This window comes from Lycium ferocissimum, chromosome 12 (genome assembly GCF_029784015.1).
Source record: "Lycium ferocissimum isolate CSIRO_LF1 chromosome 12, AGI_CSIRO_Lferr_CH_V1, whole genome shotgun sequence".
Classification (NCBI taxonomy): domain Eukaryota; kingdom Viridiplantae; phylum Streptophyta; class Magnoliopsida; order Solanales; family Solanaceae; genus Lycium; species Lycium ferocissimum.
Window position 1 is genome coordinate 54,431,485 of NC_081353.1, and position 19,208 is coordinate 54,450,692.

General features: G+C 30.4%; 1 protein-coding gene across 1 annotated transcript; it reads right to left on the reverse strand.

Moving 5' to 3' along the window:
• Positions 1–557: 557 nt before the first annotated feature.
• On the reverse strand, positions 558–1,652 carry LOC132039754 (uncharacterized). The gene is made up of 2 exons (XM_059430275.1): positions 1,341–1,652; positions 558–939 (listed from the first exon to the last, which is right to left on the reverse strand). Exons 1-2 carry the CDS (start codon positions 1,476–1,478, stop codon positions 793–795), a joined length of 285 nt encoding a protein of 94 aa, XP_059286258.1. The 5' UTR covers positions 1,479–1,652; the 3' UTR covers positions 558–792.
• Positions 1,653–19,208: the final 17,556 nt, after the last annotated feature.

Genomic DNA, 19,208 nt, shown 5'->3' on the forward strand with positions numbered 1-19,208 from the left:
CCCCATGTCGCCACACAGGGGAACATAGGGACGTAAAAAAGGGGGTCGTCGATACTTCCACATATTATGGGTAACGTAGGAAACATCTCTATTTTTCCCCTGGGGAATCTTTAGAATTCCCACCGCTTAACTTTCAATTCGCCTTTGACCATCAAATGAAATGTGAATAACCCGTCCTCTCTTTGAAAGAAGGAGCGCTTCAGGTTCTGTCGGTGCTTGAAACAATTTTGTCTTCTTAGCCACTTATGCAATAGGCAAGTAGTCATTAAGGTTTACTATATCCCTATAGTTAATGATAGAGAACTTCCCTACTTAGCCTAATTTACGGACGTTGAACTCCTTTATTAGTGTAAGGATGAATTCCTTTGTTGATGTGGAAACTTGTTAAGCTGAATTTTCAATGGGTTGTTCCTATAGTTTTGGGTCAAAATTATTAAGCTTAAAATCAATAGGGTATTTGTGCTTGATTCAAATGTTCTTTCAATTTCCTTAACTGATTATCTAACTTTTTTATTCTTTAATTTGTGTTGTTATTTTTCTTCCTTACTGGTATCAAGTGAGCAGAACAGCACCAATCATTCATTATTCTACTCATGGATACATGACTAACTAAAAACTACAGTTTCTTGGAAGCATACATTTGAACTTCTTGGTTTTCTCATTACCTTCCCAGATCTTGCTTTCAAAAGTAGTAAAAAAAAAAGAAAATACATTGAAGTCAAAAAGGGGAAGGAGATTATGAACAGGAAAATGAGCTATCTAAGAGTAACTACATCTCCTATTTTCTTCCCTTCAAGGAGAAGAGGCTCCTTTGAAGATGAGGAAGTTAAGAGTCTCCAAAGTGAAATAGATAAATGTTCCTTTAGTATGAGTAAAGAAACACCCAAAGTTTGATCCCACCACACACTGCCATCCACCTCCATACTTCTGGTCAAACTCCTGCATACAACAAAGGCAAAATCTTAGGTGTAACTTGTACATTCATACGAAGAAGGGGTAATGGTCAAATACCTCTGAACTATCATGTTCTCTTTTCGTATCTAAAATATCACCATCTATCATTTTCCTATCTGAACTATCATCCGTATATTAAAATACACGTAATTGACTACATGGTGATAGTTTAGGAAAAAAATATATAATTAGCCTAATCAGCTTCGGAGTGTATTTTATACACAGATTGTGATAGTTCAGATATGAAAAGGGAAGAGCTAAGAGTTAGGCATGAAACTTATGAAAAAATGATATTTCAAATATGCATCAACTCTAGGAAAAAATTGAAATTTTTACAACCCCAAAAGCAGTGCTAGAATCAAGAATGTGAAAGTGATTTTGGTTACCTTCTTGATGTGAGCAGCAATAGATTTGCAGTCTAAAACATCATAAACATCAAGAGCTTGAGAAGCCCATGACATGGCTTGGATCTGCATCTTCACTGGCATGTCTGTGTCTTCAATCAGAGCTTTGCCTTCTAACATGCTGTTTTTGCTAGTACTATCTACACTATGAAGATGAAGAAGAAGATCTTAGTGGGAAAATCATGTAAGGAAGGAAGCTCACCTGCACTTTCTTTTTTGGCTCTTTCAAAAAGTGAGATTTGTTTAGGAATTGCTCATCCCAATCTCTTTTTGAGTGCAAGTTTTCAAAAGCGCGTAACGGTGTGATTTAGTGAACAATGAAATGAATTAAGAATAGTAAAGCTTCACGTTCAAATTTCAGTAGAATAAAAATTATTATGTAGTTCTTTTTATGTGTTTGAATTTTGGTGAATAAAGTTATTTACTTATACTGATGGGAGGTAAAAAATATTTTATAAAGCGTTACTGATAAAAAACATTCTTTAATTTTTACTTTTTTGCGACTACCTAAGTATCTGTTATTCCCTTTAAGTACTTAAACTATCACTACTTTCTTATTAAAACACACTTCAATACTAATTTAAACAGGTAAATAGATCAATGAACTGTTGATAAACTCCTTATTGAGATGTATTTTAATACAAAGAGATTGATAATTTAGATAGGTAAAAAAAAAAAAATTGACGTATAAAATTTATGAAAAAGTGATAGATTAAATGTATTTTTTACCATTAACTCTTTATAAAATTGATTTAATTGCACACAAGCTGACTGAATAGTTATTACTCCCTCTGTTTCAATTTATGTGAACTTATTTTTTTATTAATTTGTGTAAAAAAGAATGACTCTTTTTTATATTTGAAAATAATTTATCTTTATGTAATGATTTATAACCACACAAAATATATGTAACTCATTTAACACCACAAATTTAAAATTTCTTTTTTTTTTAAATTTATTGTATAGATAAATAAATGAGTTTAAATAAATTAAAGAAAGGGTATTTAATAAAAAAATAAAAGTTTCCAAATGTAAAGGAGACATTTGATGAGCTGTCATGTGGTGGCACATAGTCCAAAGTTGAGTGTCTTGTTCCTCCTCACTTTAAGGACATTTTTAACATTATTCTAATGTTTGATCCATCTCTTGCTACGTCATGTCCTATTGGATAACGGTGTTCAGGATAAACTCGGTGAGGCCTAAATTAATCCGTTTTTGCTTTTCATCAATTTTGGGTTTTCAAATTTTCTAGTTACAAAAAAAAAAAAAAAAAAGTCTTTTCTACTTTTTCATTATTCTTTCCTTGACTTGGTTTTCCTATATATTGATAGGTAAAGAAAAATCATACACATTGTTTACCAGATACTTGTGCTAATCTTTTTTTTTTTTTTTTTTTGTATATGTATATCAACCTGTTGAATATATTTCAGTCTTTTCTGTTGCCTCATCGATCCCTTGTGCTAATTAGAAACAACGAATACCCAGTGAAATAATTGAAATCCATTTAAATTAATCCGAACACCACCATGATAAAATTTCATACACAACTAGAAAAGGATAAACTCGTACAATGTATAATGAAAAAATTACTTTTTTTGTTTTTTTAGTAAAATAGGAATTAGAAGAGCTTTCATTTGTTTGAGTGTTTTTAAAAAGTTTACCATATAAACTAAGAAAAGTGTTTTCCTTTAACTTACGGATGCCTTTTTGTACTTTACTATTTTAGAAGTCTTTTGAAAGTGGCAAACTGATGTTACAAAAACAATGAAGCAAGAACAGAAAAAATTAAAAAAATATCTCCAAATTAACTTTTTAATGTTGGTAAGCACAGGCCAAATGACACAATTATTATACTCCCTCCGTTTCAATTTATGTGAACCTTTTCGGAGTACGAGGGTCAAACTTTATAACTTTGACCGTGAATTTTGATATAAATTTTTCAAGTTTGTAAAAATAAAATTTATATATTTAGAAACTACATATAAAGTACTCTAAGTCATGATAATTTATAATTTAAATAATTAAGAAAAAATATTAGAAAAATGTGGTCAAAGAAACACCTCGTAGACTCTTCAAATTGTAAAAGGTTCATATAAATTGAAACATAGGGAGTATATCTTATTATACGACTGCAATAATTTGTCTTGTTTTCTGCAAGGTATTAAAACGTACCTATATTTTGCAGATAATGGCATGAAATTACGTTTATGCACTACAACAACAACAACATACCCAGTGAACCTCACAACGTGGGGTTTGAGAGAGAGAATGCAGACGCAGAGACGCTTACCCCGACCTTAGGTAGGAGGCATTTCGGAAGACCTCGCTCGAAAAAGACATATGAAAGATCAGATACGGGCAAACAAATCAAAGCAATTATGACCCAAATTGAGTTTTCCACATGTTAAATTAATTTCATTTATTTCTTTGAATTGAACTCATATTGGCTAACTTATTTTTACATAAGGATACTTAACGCGAAAATATTAATCAATGGAGTTAACTTACAAGTAACTATATATAATTAAAAGTCTTGATTTGCAAGATACTTTTATAAATGTTCTTAAATCCACATAAAAAAAAAATATAATACTTAAAAGTCAATAAAATTAAATTGTTCTTACATTAAGCTTACTTTTTTTTTCTTCCAAAAGATGCATCTTAAGAAATAGTAACATTTTTTTTTTATTTAATGAACGATTTTATAAAATCGACATTGTAATAACTTTTTCATGTTGAAATTAACTATTTTGTCCTAAATTATATAAAAGATTGATTATCCATTTTTTTTTTTGCAAAATGTTTTAATATAAAAAAGAAATAAAATATAGTTTATTTTCATATATATATATATATATATATATATATATATATATATATATATATATATATATATATATATATCCTCTTTTAACATAGTAACTTATTACATAATTTTATGTTGTGCATGTAGAAGTTTTATTAATTAACTACCGAACTTCGGAATTCATTTTTCGATTGAGATTATAGGACTACACTTTACATTTTCGATACATATTTAAAGGATTTAATAATGATAGAAGTTATTTGTATTTATTATTTTAATTTAAAACTTAATGATACCTTAACTGAAATTTGTGTTAATTACTTATGCTTGTCAGCATGTACGATACAAAATTACAGGAGACAAAAAACTTTACGCTTAATTGGACAACAAAAATTTAAAATAGCAAATGATAAATAACATCAAAAGTAGTAATAAACAATATTATAAGAATAATATTTTAATATAATAACTAAGCCTATATTAAGAAAAAACTTGAATGATTGGATAATTTTTTTATGTGTCTATAATAACTTTTTAAGGAAAAATATAATTTGAAATAATTTAATAATATTTCCACGTGAAAGACTAATTAAGTATGCATGAGTGTGCTTTGTGGGGTCCATTATAACCTTTTTCATGACATCATCATTTTTAGTGGCATGAAAAAAGTCCTTAAACTTCATAAAATTTCCCAAAGTGTATGAGAATTTACATAGGCATAAAACTTTCAATTAGGGGTACAAAGAGACAAAAAAATTCATGTTAGGACTGCAAAAAATAAGTATTCTCTCTTATATAATATACTAGTTGGACGATGTCCGTACTAAGCCCGAGCCCAAACTCAATATACAAAAATAAAAATAAAAAATTAATTAAGCAAGTATAAGTTATGTTATATTTTCTACCACATAATTAATTTAGTGGTGGTTAATCATGATTTTTTGATAAATTTCATAATTATTAAACTTCCTTAGCCAAATAATTGGATAAGTCTCAAAAAGAAAATATTATTCATGTAACGACCCTCCTGGTTGTTATGGGAAATATAGGATCATCCCACCAAATAGAACCTTCCCAAGGGTAGAACGAGCTAATAGAAACTCGATTATATAAGTTTAAGAACTGAAAGCTTGACTTGTTTGTGATTGTTGTTTGATTGTGTTGAGTCCATCGGGAGGGGGGGGGGGGGGTGGACGTAGGAAATTAGAACTCCGTTGGAAATTCCGAGGCCACAGATTAGTTCGTATGGTGTTTTTATGTATATGCATGTTTTGGTTGTGCTTGTGAGGCCTCGGATGAAATGTTGGGTGGTAGAGTCGAAAAACTGTGAAATTAGCGAGCTCACTGATTCAGTGGTACAGCTGCGGCGGAAGTATTACCGCTATGGCGGGACCGCTATAGCGGCTAGCTTCTTGCACCAGCGGTCAGTCGGATTTTGTTGTGTCCGCTGTAGCAGGCACTGGACCGCTATGGCGATGTCGCTATAGCGGGATCAGGTCCGTCATGGTGAAAGTCAGGTTTAGAGTGGTCCGTTATAGCGGGCACTTGGCCGCTATAGCGCGACCGCTACAGCGATGATTGACCGCCGCAGCGATCAACGGGAACAGAATGTCGGCTTTTAAACACTTAGTTTCGAATTCTTTATTCATAAAACTACAAAACAGTTCCCCACAAGCACATAGGGCGAAATTCCAAGCTAGGGCAAGAATATCTTTGAGAAGTAAGTCTCAACCATTCCTTCCATTATTACGTTATCATCTTCATGATTACCATCCGTTTCATGGGTCTACAATGGTGAATTATAAATAGTAACCCTAGAACGTAATAGACCTTCTATAGTTGATGGGTTATGATTGCTATCATGTGTCTATCATCTAATGGCTTGGGTTATTACCTTTTAATCAAGAATTGAACCATTAGAGTCATGAACTAAGTAAATTGAGACTTAGGGTTTCATAAAAATGGTAGCTTGACCATGGAAACTGCTTGTAATAGATGTTTTGATTAAATAGCCTTATAAATTGATAATTGGTGGTTGCGAAGGCAAATGTTAGGGTGATTTACACCTAGAAATCACTCACCAATTGGAATGGGGCTAAAGGGAAGGGCGTTCTTGAATTGATTATGTGATTAGAGTAATTATGACTTATTGAGCATTCTAATTGCTAGACTTTGAGCGTTCCGAGGCTTTACAGAAGGGAAAGGCTATAGTGGAGTAATCTGCATTGTCCCCAGCTCTACATTCGAGGTAGGTTATGGTCTACTTGAGTTAGACTTTAATTAGTTGATTGTATGTGTTGTGAAATTGATAGGAGAAAGCATGTCTAGTCTTCAAACATGATGTGTGTGTGTGTTGAGATTCCTATATGTTATTGATTGAGCGATTATGTGGGCTTCGTGCCACTATTCATTGTATTGGAACTTACAGGTTGATGGGGTTGTGATGAGAAGTTAATATGATCTTCTTGATGGAATTGAGATACAAATGATAATTTGATTATTGAAAATAATGTGACACTAGATACGGATATACATATATGTATATATATATATATATATATATATATATATATATATATATGAAAAGGCTCATTTGACCGGGGGTGAGGATAAGACCTAGATATGAACAGGCACATTTGACCGGGGAAGAGGATGTGGCCTAGTTGTGAGCTCGGGTCCGAGGAGTGAGTCCGGAACGAGTGGTGCATGGACACCATGGGTCCCCTGCAAGTCATAACTACTGAGCAATGACATCAATTAGCATGTGTGTATAGTGTGTATATGGTTATTGTTGGTAGACTTATTTTCGTTGCTTGCTTCCGTGATTTGACTCTTGATATCATTGGGTGACTTGATTGTTAATAACCATGGTTGTCTTGTTGATTGGGTTAATTGTTTATGTGTTGTTGGCTGGCTTATCTATTTTATTAATTTTATAATGTATGCATGATACTAATCTTAGCCGGCCTATGATATCTATCAGTACATAGTATTTGTACTGATACTACCTTGTTGCATTCTTTTGAGTGCAGATAGTGATCCAGAGACTGCTATCCGACCTCATATCTAGCGTTGAGGTCGTTTGTTGACATATTTATGGTGAACTTCTGTCACACCCCGACAAGGGGTACGATGGGCTCCAACCCGTAGGCTGGGAACCACTTGACTTAACAGTTACTTTGAACATCATATACCGTAACTCAAGAACACCTGCACACAGAAAAGGCCCAACACAGAAATATCTAATAATCCAACACATATGTACATATGCGGACCGGCAAAGCTAACAGGAAAGTATCACAGACCAAGACAATGCCAACCTGACTATATATAATACTTACATACCCCCACTATGTCTATGAGCCTCTAAGATTGCACATGTAAACATATATTACATTAATTTGAAATATGAACCTGATAATAGATGTAATATATGTTTACATGTGCAATCTTAGAGGCTCATAGATGTAATATTATCAGGTTATCATCGTTAAGTTATTTCTTTGGATTCGACACGAATTCCATAATACAAATCGGAGGTTACCGACCTTACGATGATAACCTGATAATAGACCAAGAATCAATCAAATAACTAAGTATTGACTCCTAATTTTGGCTCGACGTGCTTAAAATAAACGTTTCGGGTGGTCCTGATTCGTTAAAGAGCACGAAATAGCTTTTTACACATTTTTACATTTTTCGACAATTTATTGATGATTATCCTTATTTTAGGAATTTTATCAATTTATTGTCATTTTTAAGAATCATTATTTTTGCACATGTACAGCGTAATACTACCATTTTGTGCAATTAATAATTATCTCTTTATTTTATAGCAGTACATTTTTGTAACTTATACATTAATATTTAAATATTATACTTACATTATTATTTATAAATGCATTAGTTAACTATATTTTAGTATAGTCCGTCAGTGTAGAGAAAATCGGAGCAATTAATTCTTAAACGCAGAGCAAGAATTCGATCAAGTCAAGGTCTTGTCACTTTTTAAAAAGGTGACATTTGAAGTGATGGGCTGGGTTCTTCATCTATTGATTAATAGATTTTTATACATTGGTTAAAAGGGTGAAATTCCCATTGGACAATAACCTAAAGACCAAATGTGGCATTAAGGGGACAATGTGGTGTAGTCCTTTATTTTTTGGACAAAACAATGGGTCATTTTGTATTATAAATAGAGGAGATGAGTCTTATTTTTTCACCACTTCACACTACCTCACACATATTTTTTTTTTCTCTACACTCTTCATATTTTCTCTTCATAGGAAGACTAGCAAGGCTAGCATCTTCTTTCTCTCTTTATATTTTTTTTTCTCTCTTCTTTTTTCATACACTGTCTTTATATTTTTATATACATAATATACATTGTCTTTATATTTATTCATGCATTTGTGTTTACATTTATTCGTGCATTTATCTTTACATTTATTCTTGCATTTGTCTTTATATTTAGTCATGCATTTGTCTCTACACTTATTCATGTATTGTCTTTACATTTATTCATGCATTTTGTTTATATTTATTCATGCATTATCTGTACATTTTCTTCATATATTTTCTCTACATTTTTCATACATCCTTTTTCCACTTTAACCCACATTTTTCCTTTACATCTCTATATTCTTTTATATATTTTTATACCATACATTATATACATATACATGTACATACTTACTTTATCTAACTGCTAAGTGAAGAAGGGAGAAACTTTTCATTAAAGAGAATGCACTTTATTGTCTCTACATTATCCTTATATTTTTCATACATTATCTTTATATTTTTGTTATGTTGTTTCTACAATTTTTATTTTTATTTTTTATACATGTATACATTTTCAAGCATTTTCTTTTACATTTTTTGTGCCATCACACTACATGCCTATTTTATTTTTTCTCTACACATTTTGCTCTTTACATTTTCTCTACATCATATTACATTTACATATATTTTCATTTTTATATTCATATATTTCCTTTATATACAACATTTCCATATACACTTTTACACTACATCCTAAGGCCAAATTAAGTTTCACCCTCACTTTTGTCAAATACCCTTTTTAAATACTTTATGTCAAATCACCTTTTTAAGACTTTATGTCAAATCACCTTTTAAGATTTTTATGTCACAACCTTTACTTCTTGACTTTTTAAATTATTTTAACCAATACATTTTTCTTTCATCTTGCAATTTATTACAAATACTACACTTTTGGCGGATGAAGAAATTTCCGTCGATTTCCAAGGCCTCCCATGTACAAAAGACGGGTTTTTATTTTAAGTTTATTTATCATTTCTTTAATTCATTAGATAATTATTTATTCTCTTACTAATTTTTTACGAAGTGCTTATATAGGTACGGAGAAATACATCTCGAAGACGACACTCGGAAGGAACCCGAGTCACTGTTTGTATTTACTTTCCCCATTCTCCATAACTGTACAAAACATAAATTCTTAGTATAGTGGAAACTTTATTTTTGGAATGACAGGTTGATATATTTATTTACTTGTCGCCTTGTTTGTTTAACTTAAAATTGTCATTCGCTTTAGGCAAGACTTAAGCTGTCAATATTTTCATAAATAGATTAAATTGACTTGGTATAAATACTTTGTTCATTAAATTCACACTTTTGGCGTTTAGGCAAAAAATACTAGTCCATCATATATTTTATATTCTTTATACACTTTTGATACAACGTACATTTTATATTGTTTCGTATACACCAATACATATTTTAGTTAAGTTAAATCCACATTTTTGATGCTAGGTAATACTAGGCTGTCCATTTGCAAATCTTTTATTCTTTAAAAGGCATTATATCTTTTCACTCATTTTTCATACATATTTCTTTATACTTATTTTTTTACCAAAACATTTTAGTAAACTTTTGTTCCTTATTTTTTTGATAGGATATTCATTAAACGAACACTCTTTTTAACTAAACGGTAGAAACAAGTCAAATAAACTTCACTTTTCTGAATAATTTCATTATATAAATTCTTTACACAAATGAATATTCGTAAATTATTTTTACATTCTTTGTTCACTAATATACCTAGTTAAACAATTCTTTATACATTTCATGTTTGATATACACTTTTTTATACTTGAAATATGTTCTTTATATGTTTAATATACATACATTCTTTTAATACATAGACACACACTCTTTATATACTTGATATATTTATTTTACATACTCTTATATTCTTTTATACATTCTTTATATAGTTGTATACATTCTTCATACTAACATATATGCACTCTTTATACTAGCAGATACACTTTTATACTTACGAGGTACATTCTCTTTATACTCTTTTATATATTCTTTTTTAATATACATTCTTTATAAAGACTTGATACTTGATATAAATACATTTTTATACACTGTATATACTTAGTATGTTATCACCTAATGTAGCTTTTTCATGAAATCACAACATTTTGGAAACAGGTAATAATAATGATGAACAGATAGATAATCCCCCTCTAGTGTTCGCTAAACTAAGTTTAAGGACCAAATTCGGACGGGCTCGAGGGATGCTTAATACCTTCCCCTCGGGGTAAATAAAACCCTTATCTAGAATCTCATATGTTTCGTGGAATAAAAATGGAGTAGACACACAAATACATACAAGTTTCCTATTGTTCCTTAAAAATAAGGTGGCGACTCTAACCCTTTTTAAACCAGTTAGAAGAACCGGGAAGTTGCAAACTATCTTGGACCTGTTCAAAATAGGGCGTAACACTAAGACATTAAGATTTGAGCTACATGACATAGGAATGGAGTGATTTTATTATGGAACGTTCATATTCATGCTCTAGTTGGATTCGTGCCAAGGAGAGAAAGAAATAAACACCTTACATACCTTATTCGTCAAGCTACCTCTTAAGGGATCCTTTACTGCGGTGCCTGCCCTTCACCCGAACCTATATATAATGAGAAATACATCTTTAATCAGACTTTCCCATCAACTTATTCGTACTAGTTATCGAAGACTAATTTGGGTTACGAAAATTTGGGCAAAGATCTCCCCTATATTATCTACTTCCTCCAAATACCAAAACAACTCCCAAACAATACCAATAACATCGCAACAATATCATCAAGATTCTACAAGATAAAGATGTATAATTTCATCCAAAACTTTCTTCAACTTCAATCCACAAGCCAACAATACCAACACCACAATCTATAGCTCTTATTCTCGTAAATATCCTTAAACAATATTAATAAAGAGAGATTCACACCTTACCTTAACTAGAATAGGAAAATCTTCAATATTCACTTTGAAACCAAGCCAACTCCAACGCAAGACGAAATTATAATCACGGCTATACGTTACCCGGACCTCGATTAATACGCGGTCACTCGAAATTATTCAAAATCATCACTTTTGTGTTATATAAGCTCTCATATGTTTGATGAGCTTTCTAGAATATTTTTGGAGATTATTATGGGGAAAAATAAGACTTTTAACCCTTTTATATTGGATTAGACTCGGTTGGCACCGACTCTGAAATCCTTCTGCTAGTTCGCGCTACCCTTGGGCGCGTTCGCGCAGGGTTTTCCAGTGCTACTCTGTGCGTTCGAGCCACCTTTTGGCTCGTTCGCGCAGGGTTAGGCCCTGCACTGACAGTCCATCTTAAAAAGCTCATAATTCTCTATTCCGATGTAGGATCGACACGCGGTTTGTTGCGTTGGAAACTAGACTTCCCGAAATTCAATTTAGGCTTTTGTTTCACTCCAAAAGTCCTCGTATTCTAAAAGATATCCTTTCCTCAAGTAGGGCCAAAATTACCCCTCATATTTTCTCCAATATCCAGTAAACTTAATTTCCTTGATTCACTTGTTCTCCGATCCTTCCGCAGCTTATTATATGAACTTAAACCCTCATAAACATAAGATAAGCGCATCTAATCTCATGCACCCTTGGATGCAACTCCAATGTCCATACCTAAAACAACTAACACCTACGAATTTCAACATACAAAACTACGGGGTGTAACAGCTTCTATCCATGCCAAGCCACCCGAAGATCTTCTTTTATGATGTCTATTTCCATTCTAGACATTGTTGGTTATTTTTTTAGACAACTTACATTTCCTAGACATGTATTGGATTAGAGTCCTTGTACGGTGGCTTTCGAATTTTGGGATTGTAATAGTTAGGACTTCCGCATTTACTTCATTATTTAATGGCATGACTTAATTTTGTTTTATCTTGTGCTTGAATGGTTAATAACTAATTGAAATGGTTAATATATAAATGGACTTGAATGAGTAGATGACTTGTGAATTGGTTCGCCCGCTAGGAGTTAGTGTGGGTGCCAGTCATGGCAGATTGGGTCATGACAATTCATAAGTAAGCAAGTTTAGCAGGAAAATTTGCAAAATACCAAAGGGATAGAAGTGATTTGATACTGTATAATCCAACAAGATATATTATGATAATTGCAACTCGGCATTTTTTATGAACCTGTGAGCATGCAATTTTTAGTTATAGATAGAGAAAATTTCTTTTGATAATTATAAATTTTTGGCTCATTATTTTATGTATCATTAGTTATGCTAGTTAAATGTGGTGATTTAAGCTTAAGTTTAGAAAAAAAAATCAAGAAAAAAATTAAATTCATTAAAATAAACCTAGGAAATTATTTTAGTTCTTACCAAATAAGAGATTTCAAAAACAATTCGATATTGACCGATGACGCTACCTTCATTTTCAAACACTATACTGCATCATTCAATAGTTTCGACTTTTAATATTTGTAATGCATCTTAAATATATTAAAGGAAAGGGATAAATTGTCCATAATTTTTTTATTCAGTTCTGAAAAAATTAATTAGATAAAAACAACTAATTACGTGAGGATTGTACTTGGTTCATCATGAATAATATATAACCTCATACAAATATACAATTATCAAAATTTAGGATAGTTTTAACCTCTTCTTCATCCCCAATGTAATTGAACAATATTTTTAAAAATAAAAAATCTGTGTCCTTTTTTCCCCGAAAGATACCAATTTTTTTATTCTTGAAAACATTTTATACGCTCTAGGTTAATCTACACAAACCTTTCTTAATTCAAATTTTACAAAAGAAGAAAAAAAAAAACGGCTTGTGCATACAAAGGAATTAAAATTCAAACCAAAACCGAAATTGAAATATATTTTTCTTGAAAAAATATTATTCATGATAAAATATTTTAATTAAGTAATTTCAAATATTTTGTACCAACTATTTTTTTTTATTAACCCATAAAAGAATGGGTTTTGATTTTCTTTAAAGGAAAACATAAAGTAAGGTGCATCGAGAAATTAGTCGTGGATGAAATAAATACTTAAAAAACCACATAAACTAACAATCTTATATAATAATTACAATTTCAAATAAGTATGTTTAAAAAACTTTTACTGATGATGGAATTTTTACTTCAAACTTTTGCTTATTTTGAACTCATTTTTAGATTTTAATAATATATTTTATTTAGATAAATGAATTTTTATATAACCAAAAAATTATATACTATTTAATTAAGATATTTGAATACTTTTTAATTTCGAGAGGTGAGTGATTTCTTAAAGGTTGTGCCAAGCTAAAGTTACTATGCCCTCCGTTCCAATTTATGCGATACTTTTGCTTTTTGGGAGTCAATTTGACTAAATGTTGAAGCTAAATTCCATTAGATTAACTCAATATTTTAAGATTAAAATTTGTATATTTGAAAACTATATGAAAAGCACTATAAGTCGCAACTTTTCTCATATCAATTTCGTGAAAAGTTACATCTTAAAATGTTGGTCAAAGTTCATGCAGTTTGAAAATTGGAAAGCGAAAGATATCACATAAATTGAGGCAGAGGGAATACTCCCTCCGAATAAAAAAGAGTGTCTACTTAGCCTTTTTTTTTTTGGTATTTTTTTTTTGTAAAAAAGAGTGTCCAGTTATCAAATAAAGAAAGAATTAACCTTGTTTTTTAGATTTGCCCCTATTAAATGTTATGTGATCAAATCTCAATACCTGGAATAGCCAAGTACAACAGCCACGTGCCCACATATAAGCATCAAAGAGATGAAGTTTCAATATTTTTACTATTATAGAAACATGAGTTTGGAGGAGGATCGTCGTCCGTCCTCCAACTCATATATAAAAAAAAAAAAAAAAATAGACTCCACCACCTCCAAATTTATGTAAAAAAAAAAAAAAGATGGGGCCCATATTAAAAAATAAGCAATATTAAAAATAAAAAATAAAAAGTGAATTCCATATTAAAAAATCAAGCAATATCAAAAAAAAAAAATGTGGACACCATATTAAAAAATCAAGCAATATCCATGTAATTCTTAATGACCATTTTATACATTATTATACACTTTTATATAAGATCGGCACATTATTTACAGTAAGTATATAATATTGTATATCGTGTGTATAAGCACTATTGTAAAAAAAAGTTGGCTATACAGATGTAAATTAAAAATATAACTACGTGGATGTAATATTTTATGCTGGATTGTATATTATTGAAATTATTCCTAAAATTAATTGTTGAAGGCAAAAATTAAATACCAGCCCATTTGAAGGACAATTCGTGCAATTTCTTCTATTTTTTAAGTTTTTAATTTGTAATAGACAAATTCCCTTTTTTAAAACTAAATTCAATAGTGAGCTATAATGAAGAAAATTGTATTACACCCTATCCAACATCTCAATCATGTTAATGACAAGAACACCTCACTAATTTACCAATTTCAAATATTTGCTTATCAAATTTTATTTTAAGGTCAATTTTTTATGTCAATTTGATCAACTTGTAGAGCAAATGAGGAATCAATTTACTTTTATATGACTTAATAAATGTTTCATTAAAAACAAAATATCCTACAAACCTAATACTGTATAAACGGTACAACATATTTATTTTGAAAGATGGAATTTTTTCTTTCAACAATTTGTGAAAAATATAATGAATTAGGCCCATAAAAGTAATATGGAAAATTGAAATAATTAGTAGTGTGCTTCAATATTTTTACAATGACAGGATCCAAATATTTTATTAGGATAAAGTTTTTAATTTGTGATAGACAAATTCCCTAATAGTTTAAAAGATAGGAGACAATTGCAAAAAAAAAAAAATGAAATAAAAGAAAAATATATGGGTCAAAAAATTAATTTGATGTGTAACTACACAACATAAACTTTAGTAGAATTTAAATTAAATTTTAAAAATAATACATTTATGATGTGAGACTACACGATAATATTTTTACTAAATTGATATAAATGATAAAAGTACTTATTAACAATATATCATTGTAATTATTAAAGAAGAATAGAAGCAAATATTGTATCATGCTAATAACTTTTCTGCTATTTGTCGAGATAAATTACTCATTTGAATTATACGCTGAACTTTCTAATTTTATTTGTGAATGGTAAATAAGAAATGATTGATCTTCAGGAGAATAATGTATAGTGACTCACGGTTGTTGTATAAAATACAATTCAATCTAAGAAGCAAATATATATATTTGCAAACCTAATAAATTTATAGCATTAAGCGATAGTAAAAAGCAGATAGAATGTTAGATTTTTAGTGCTTTACAACTTAAGAAATGAATGTTCTCATAATTAAAAAATAATAAGTTATGTTACTTTATTAAATTATACTACTAAAGTTACGGTTAGGACCAGGTAGAATGTAAAGATTTCAACGGAACAAAAAATTTTGAGATGAAATGAAACCAAATAATTTTACGCACATACTTCTTCGAACGAAAATGTAGTCATACTAATATTATGTTTGTCGTTAGCTCATATTAGGCCTATTGAGCCCGTGCTTCAACATCTAGTTACCCCTACAAAGGCTGTGAGGACGACAAATCTTTGGTGTTCTCGTTTATACATAGTACTAATAAATATAGTAGTAATAATATATATATAAAAATAAATTTTATAGTTCCTTTTTTAATATAGTAACTTATTACATAAATTTTATGTTGCGCACCTAGAAGTTTTATTAATTAACTTATGCTTTGAAGTTTAACAGTACCTGGCTTCTACTTTTTATATAGTTCTGCATCTTCTACAATTTCATCTACTGTGCATGTATGGTGTCACTCAATTATTAGTTTTCACTCTTCAAATTTTTAAAATTATTTATAGCAATGATAAGAGAAGCTAACCAACAAAAAGAAAATACTATACAATTATTTTCGTGATTTTGCAGAAGAATGACAATTTTGTAAGGAGACTCAAGGAGGAAAACTAACAATTGTAATTGGCATGGACAGGAAAGTATGATAAAGTTCTCTACTTTTTTTATTGGCTGAAATTTTGCTAAGAAAAAAACCGTATTGAATTAAGGAAAAGCAAATTGAATCGCTTCATTTACACAAAAAATACAGGAAAAGCAAATTGAATCGCTTCATTTACACAAAAAATACGATTTAAACCATAATATCGCCCATCACCTATTATTTATCATATTGGTTCTGGTTTCTATTCCATTAATATGCTTCCTTATTATTATTTTATCATTTTTAGTAGCTATGTTTTGTTTAAGTTTCGTTTGAATTTGTTTGTACAATAATCTAAAAATCTCATGAAAAAAATTACAAAGTTGAAAAATTCAAAAAATCAAAGTTGTATGGTAGTGATTGATACATTATTTATGCGAATAAGAATACGTGATAATAATCTTGTCTATGGAAAATATGCGAATAAGATGTGATGATGATTATCCACGCAATCTGTAGAGTTCAATCATAAATTTAAGAATACGCACTATCATCTAATCATATAGCTTATCTAATTTTTTCTTTTCTGTTTTGGGTTCGTTTTTCTCTTTTGGTGGTGTTATTCGACTTGGTTTAAATTCTTAAAGGTGATCATTAAAACGGTACTAATGAGGTCAATAGTAAAAAAATTCCAAAATTGTTGATTTGACTAGATTTGAATCAACAAATTCAACTTTAACATTTTCTCATAGCATTAGTTCTCTTATTTTAAAGTTTTTTCCTTCAAATATTTATTAAATAATTTGTTCCATGTGGTTCTTAGCTAATGTCTAAACTAATAATTCTTGCTGCACACATTTCTTTAAAAGGCCAACAATTAACTATAAAATAGGTCTTGCAACATATATAGTTGGCTTCTCCGTGAATAAGCTTTGTGTTACTTTAACCCCTACTTAACATTTTTTTATTTAGAAAACTTGTATGCTCTTTTACACATTTTGTTTGATTAAATCTTTTTTAATAAAGAGAAGTTAACTACAAATTCAAAAGAGAAATAGAAAAGCTCATATGCTTATTTAATGTCTTGATTATCATTTTATAATTTAATTGTACCACACTGATCAGTGCATTTGACGACTAATCGGTGATCCCTTTCCCTGCCTTGAACGACTAATCGTCAAAGCTTGCTTGATTGATATATTTATTGTTCGAAGAGACCCCGTTGTATAGCTACAGCAATGATTCGTTACCCAAATTTGTTTTAGAATTTTTATATATGCCTTACATTATATAATTATTATTATTATTTTTTTTTTATGTTGAGCATTATGAAAATTTAATTTCATTTTGCTGAAGGCACCATTTTTGTATATTTGTAACGACCCATTTGGTCGTATAGCACTTTTAGGCATAATATTCCTAAAACACCCTTTTTCGTGGTCAAATCTTCATTCTATAGTCTGCGATAACGGGTGATTCGGTTATTTAATTGACGAGTTTTAGTCCTCATTTGACATGCGAGGACGAATGTTCTAAAGGAGGATAATGTCACACTCCATAATAATCCTTGCTACTTGTATTAAAACAAGAAAGAATGAGTTAAGAAGGTTCAAGGAAAGTTAATCGAGTTAGTAAGAATATCGTTATAAATATGGTTGTCTTAAGTATCTCGAGGTGACTTTGTAACCTAAAGGATTTGAAATCGCGTTATGAGTATGTATATGAGGTAATGTGAGTGACCTTTTAAAGTATTTGAGATTATTAGTAATGATATAGAAGATGGACAAAAGATAGGAATATACTTTTTCGATTGGAGTTTCGTCGAAGCTTTGTGAGTTCTACTTATGGTTATTGTGATTCTACGGACCCTTCGAGACATGTATATGAATTGTTATGGATGTAAATATTTGTGTATATGTATGTATAAGAGGTTACATGAGGTTGGAAGAGGATTAAGTTAAACGAAATGAATCGGAACAATTTCGATAAAATCTAGGACCCGATTTTAGCCTATATTGTAGGAGGCATATCTCCTAGTATATGAGGAGTTTTAAGGTGTTTCAAAAGCCTAAAATTAAGTTCATCGAGTCTAGTTTGCAACGCAACAAACAGCTCGTCAAAATGATATCGGGGGTAAGGAGATATGGATGATTCAAGTCGGGGTATTAAGATTATCTCAAGATACAAAGTAGAGACTTTAACTTCCGATTTCGTTTGAAGTCACAATTTATCTACAAATTTTGTTTGGTATGGAAGCATTAATGGAAATTAGGAACTACTTAATCGTGGTGTTAAGTTAAAATTAGTAGCAACAATGAGCCAATATGAACATTAACATGCCATGTCCAAAAGATGACTCAAAGTCATCTTAAATAAGACTACTATGGGAGACATACAAATATACATTTAAATGTGATTCATCCACTACACTTACATTATATTGTAGGACAACCAAATTGAAAGAAAAGGAGTGTGGAATTCAGCCAAGTGACTGAAAATAAGGCATCCATGTGAAGCATGCATTTGAATATTTAAGCATCTACTACTTTATGAAAGTATACATTATTTTAGGAAGACCCAACATGGTGGAGGGATCATTTCACATTAAATATTGCTCATTCATCTTGGCATAATTACAATGGACAAAGGATGGTGTATGAATCATTCACCACACATACAATTGTCTTGTAAACAATTGAAAAGAAAGAAGAAAGGAGAAACAAGAAGGTGAGGCTTGTACACTGGCCTAAAGTTGTAGAAAAAAATGGAATT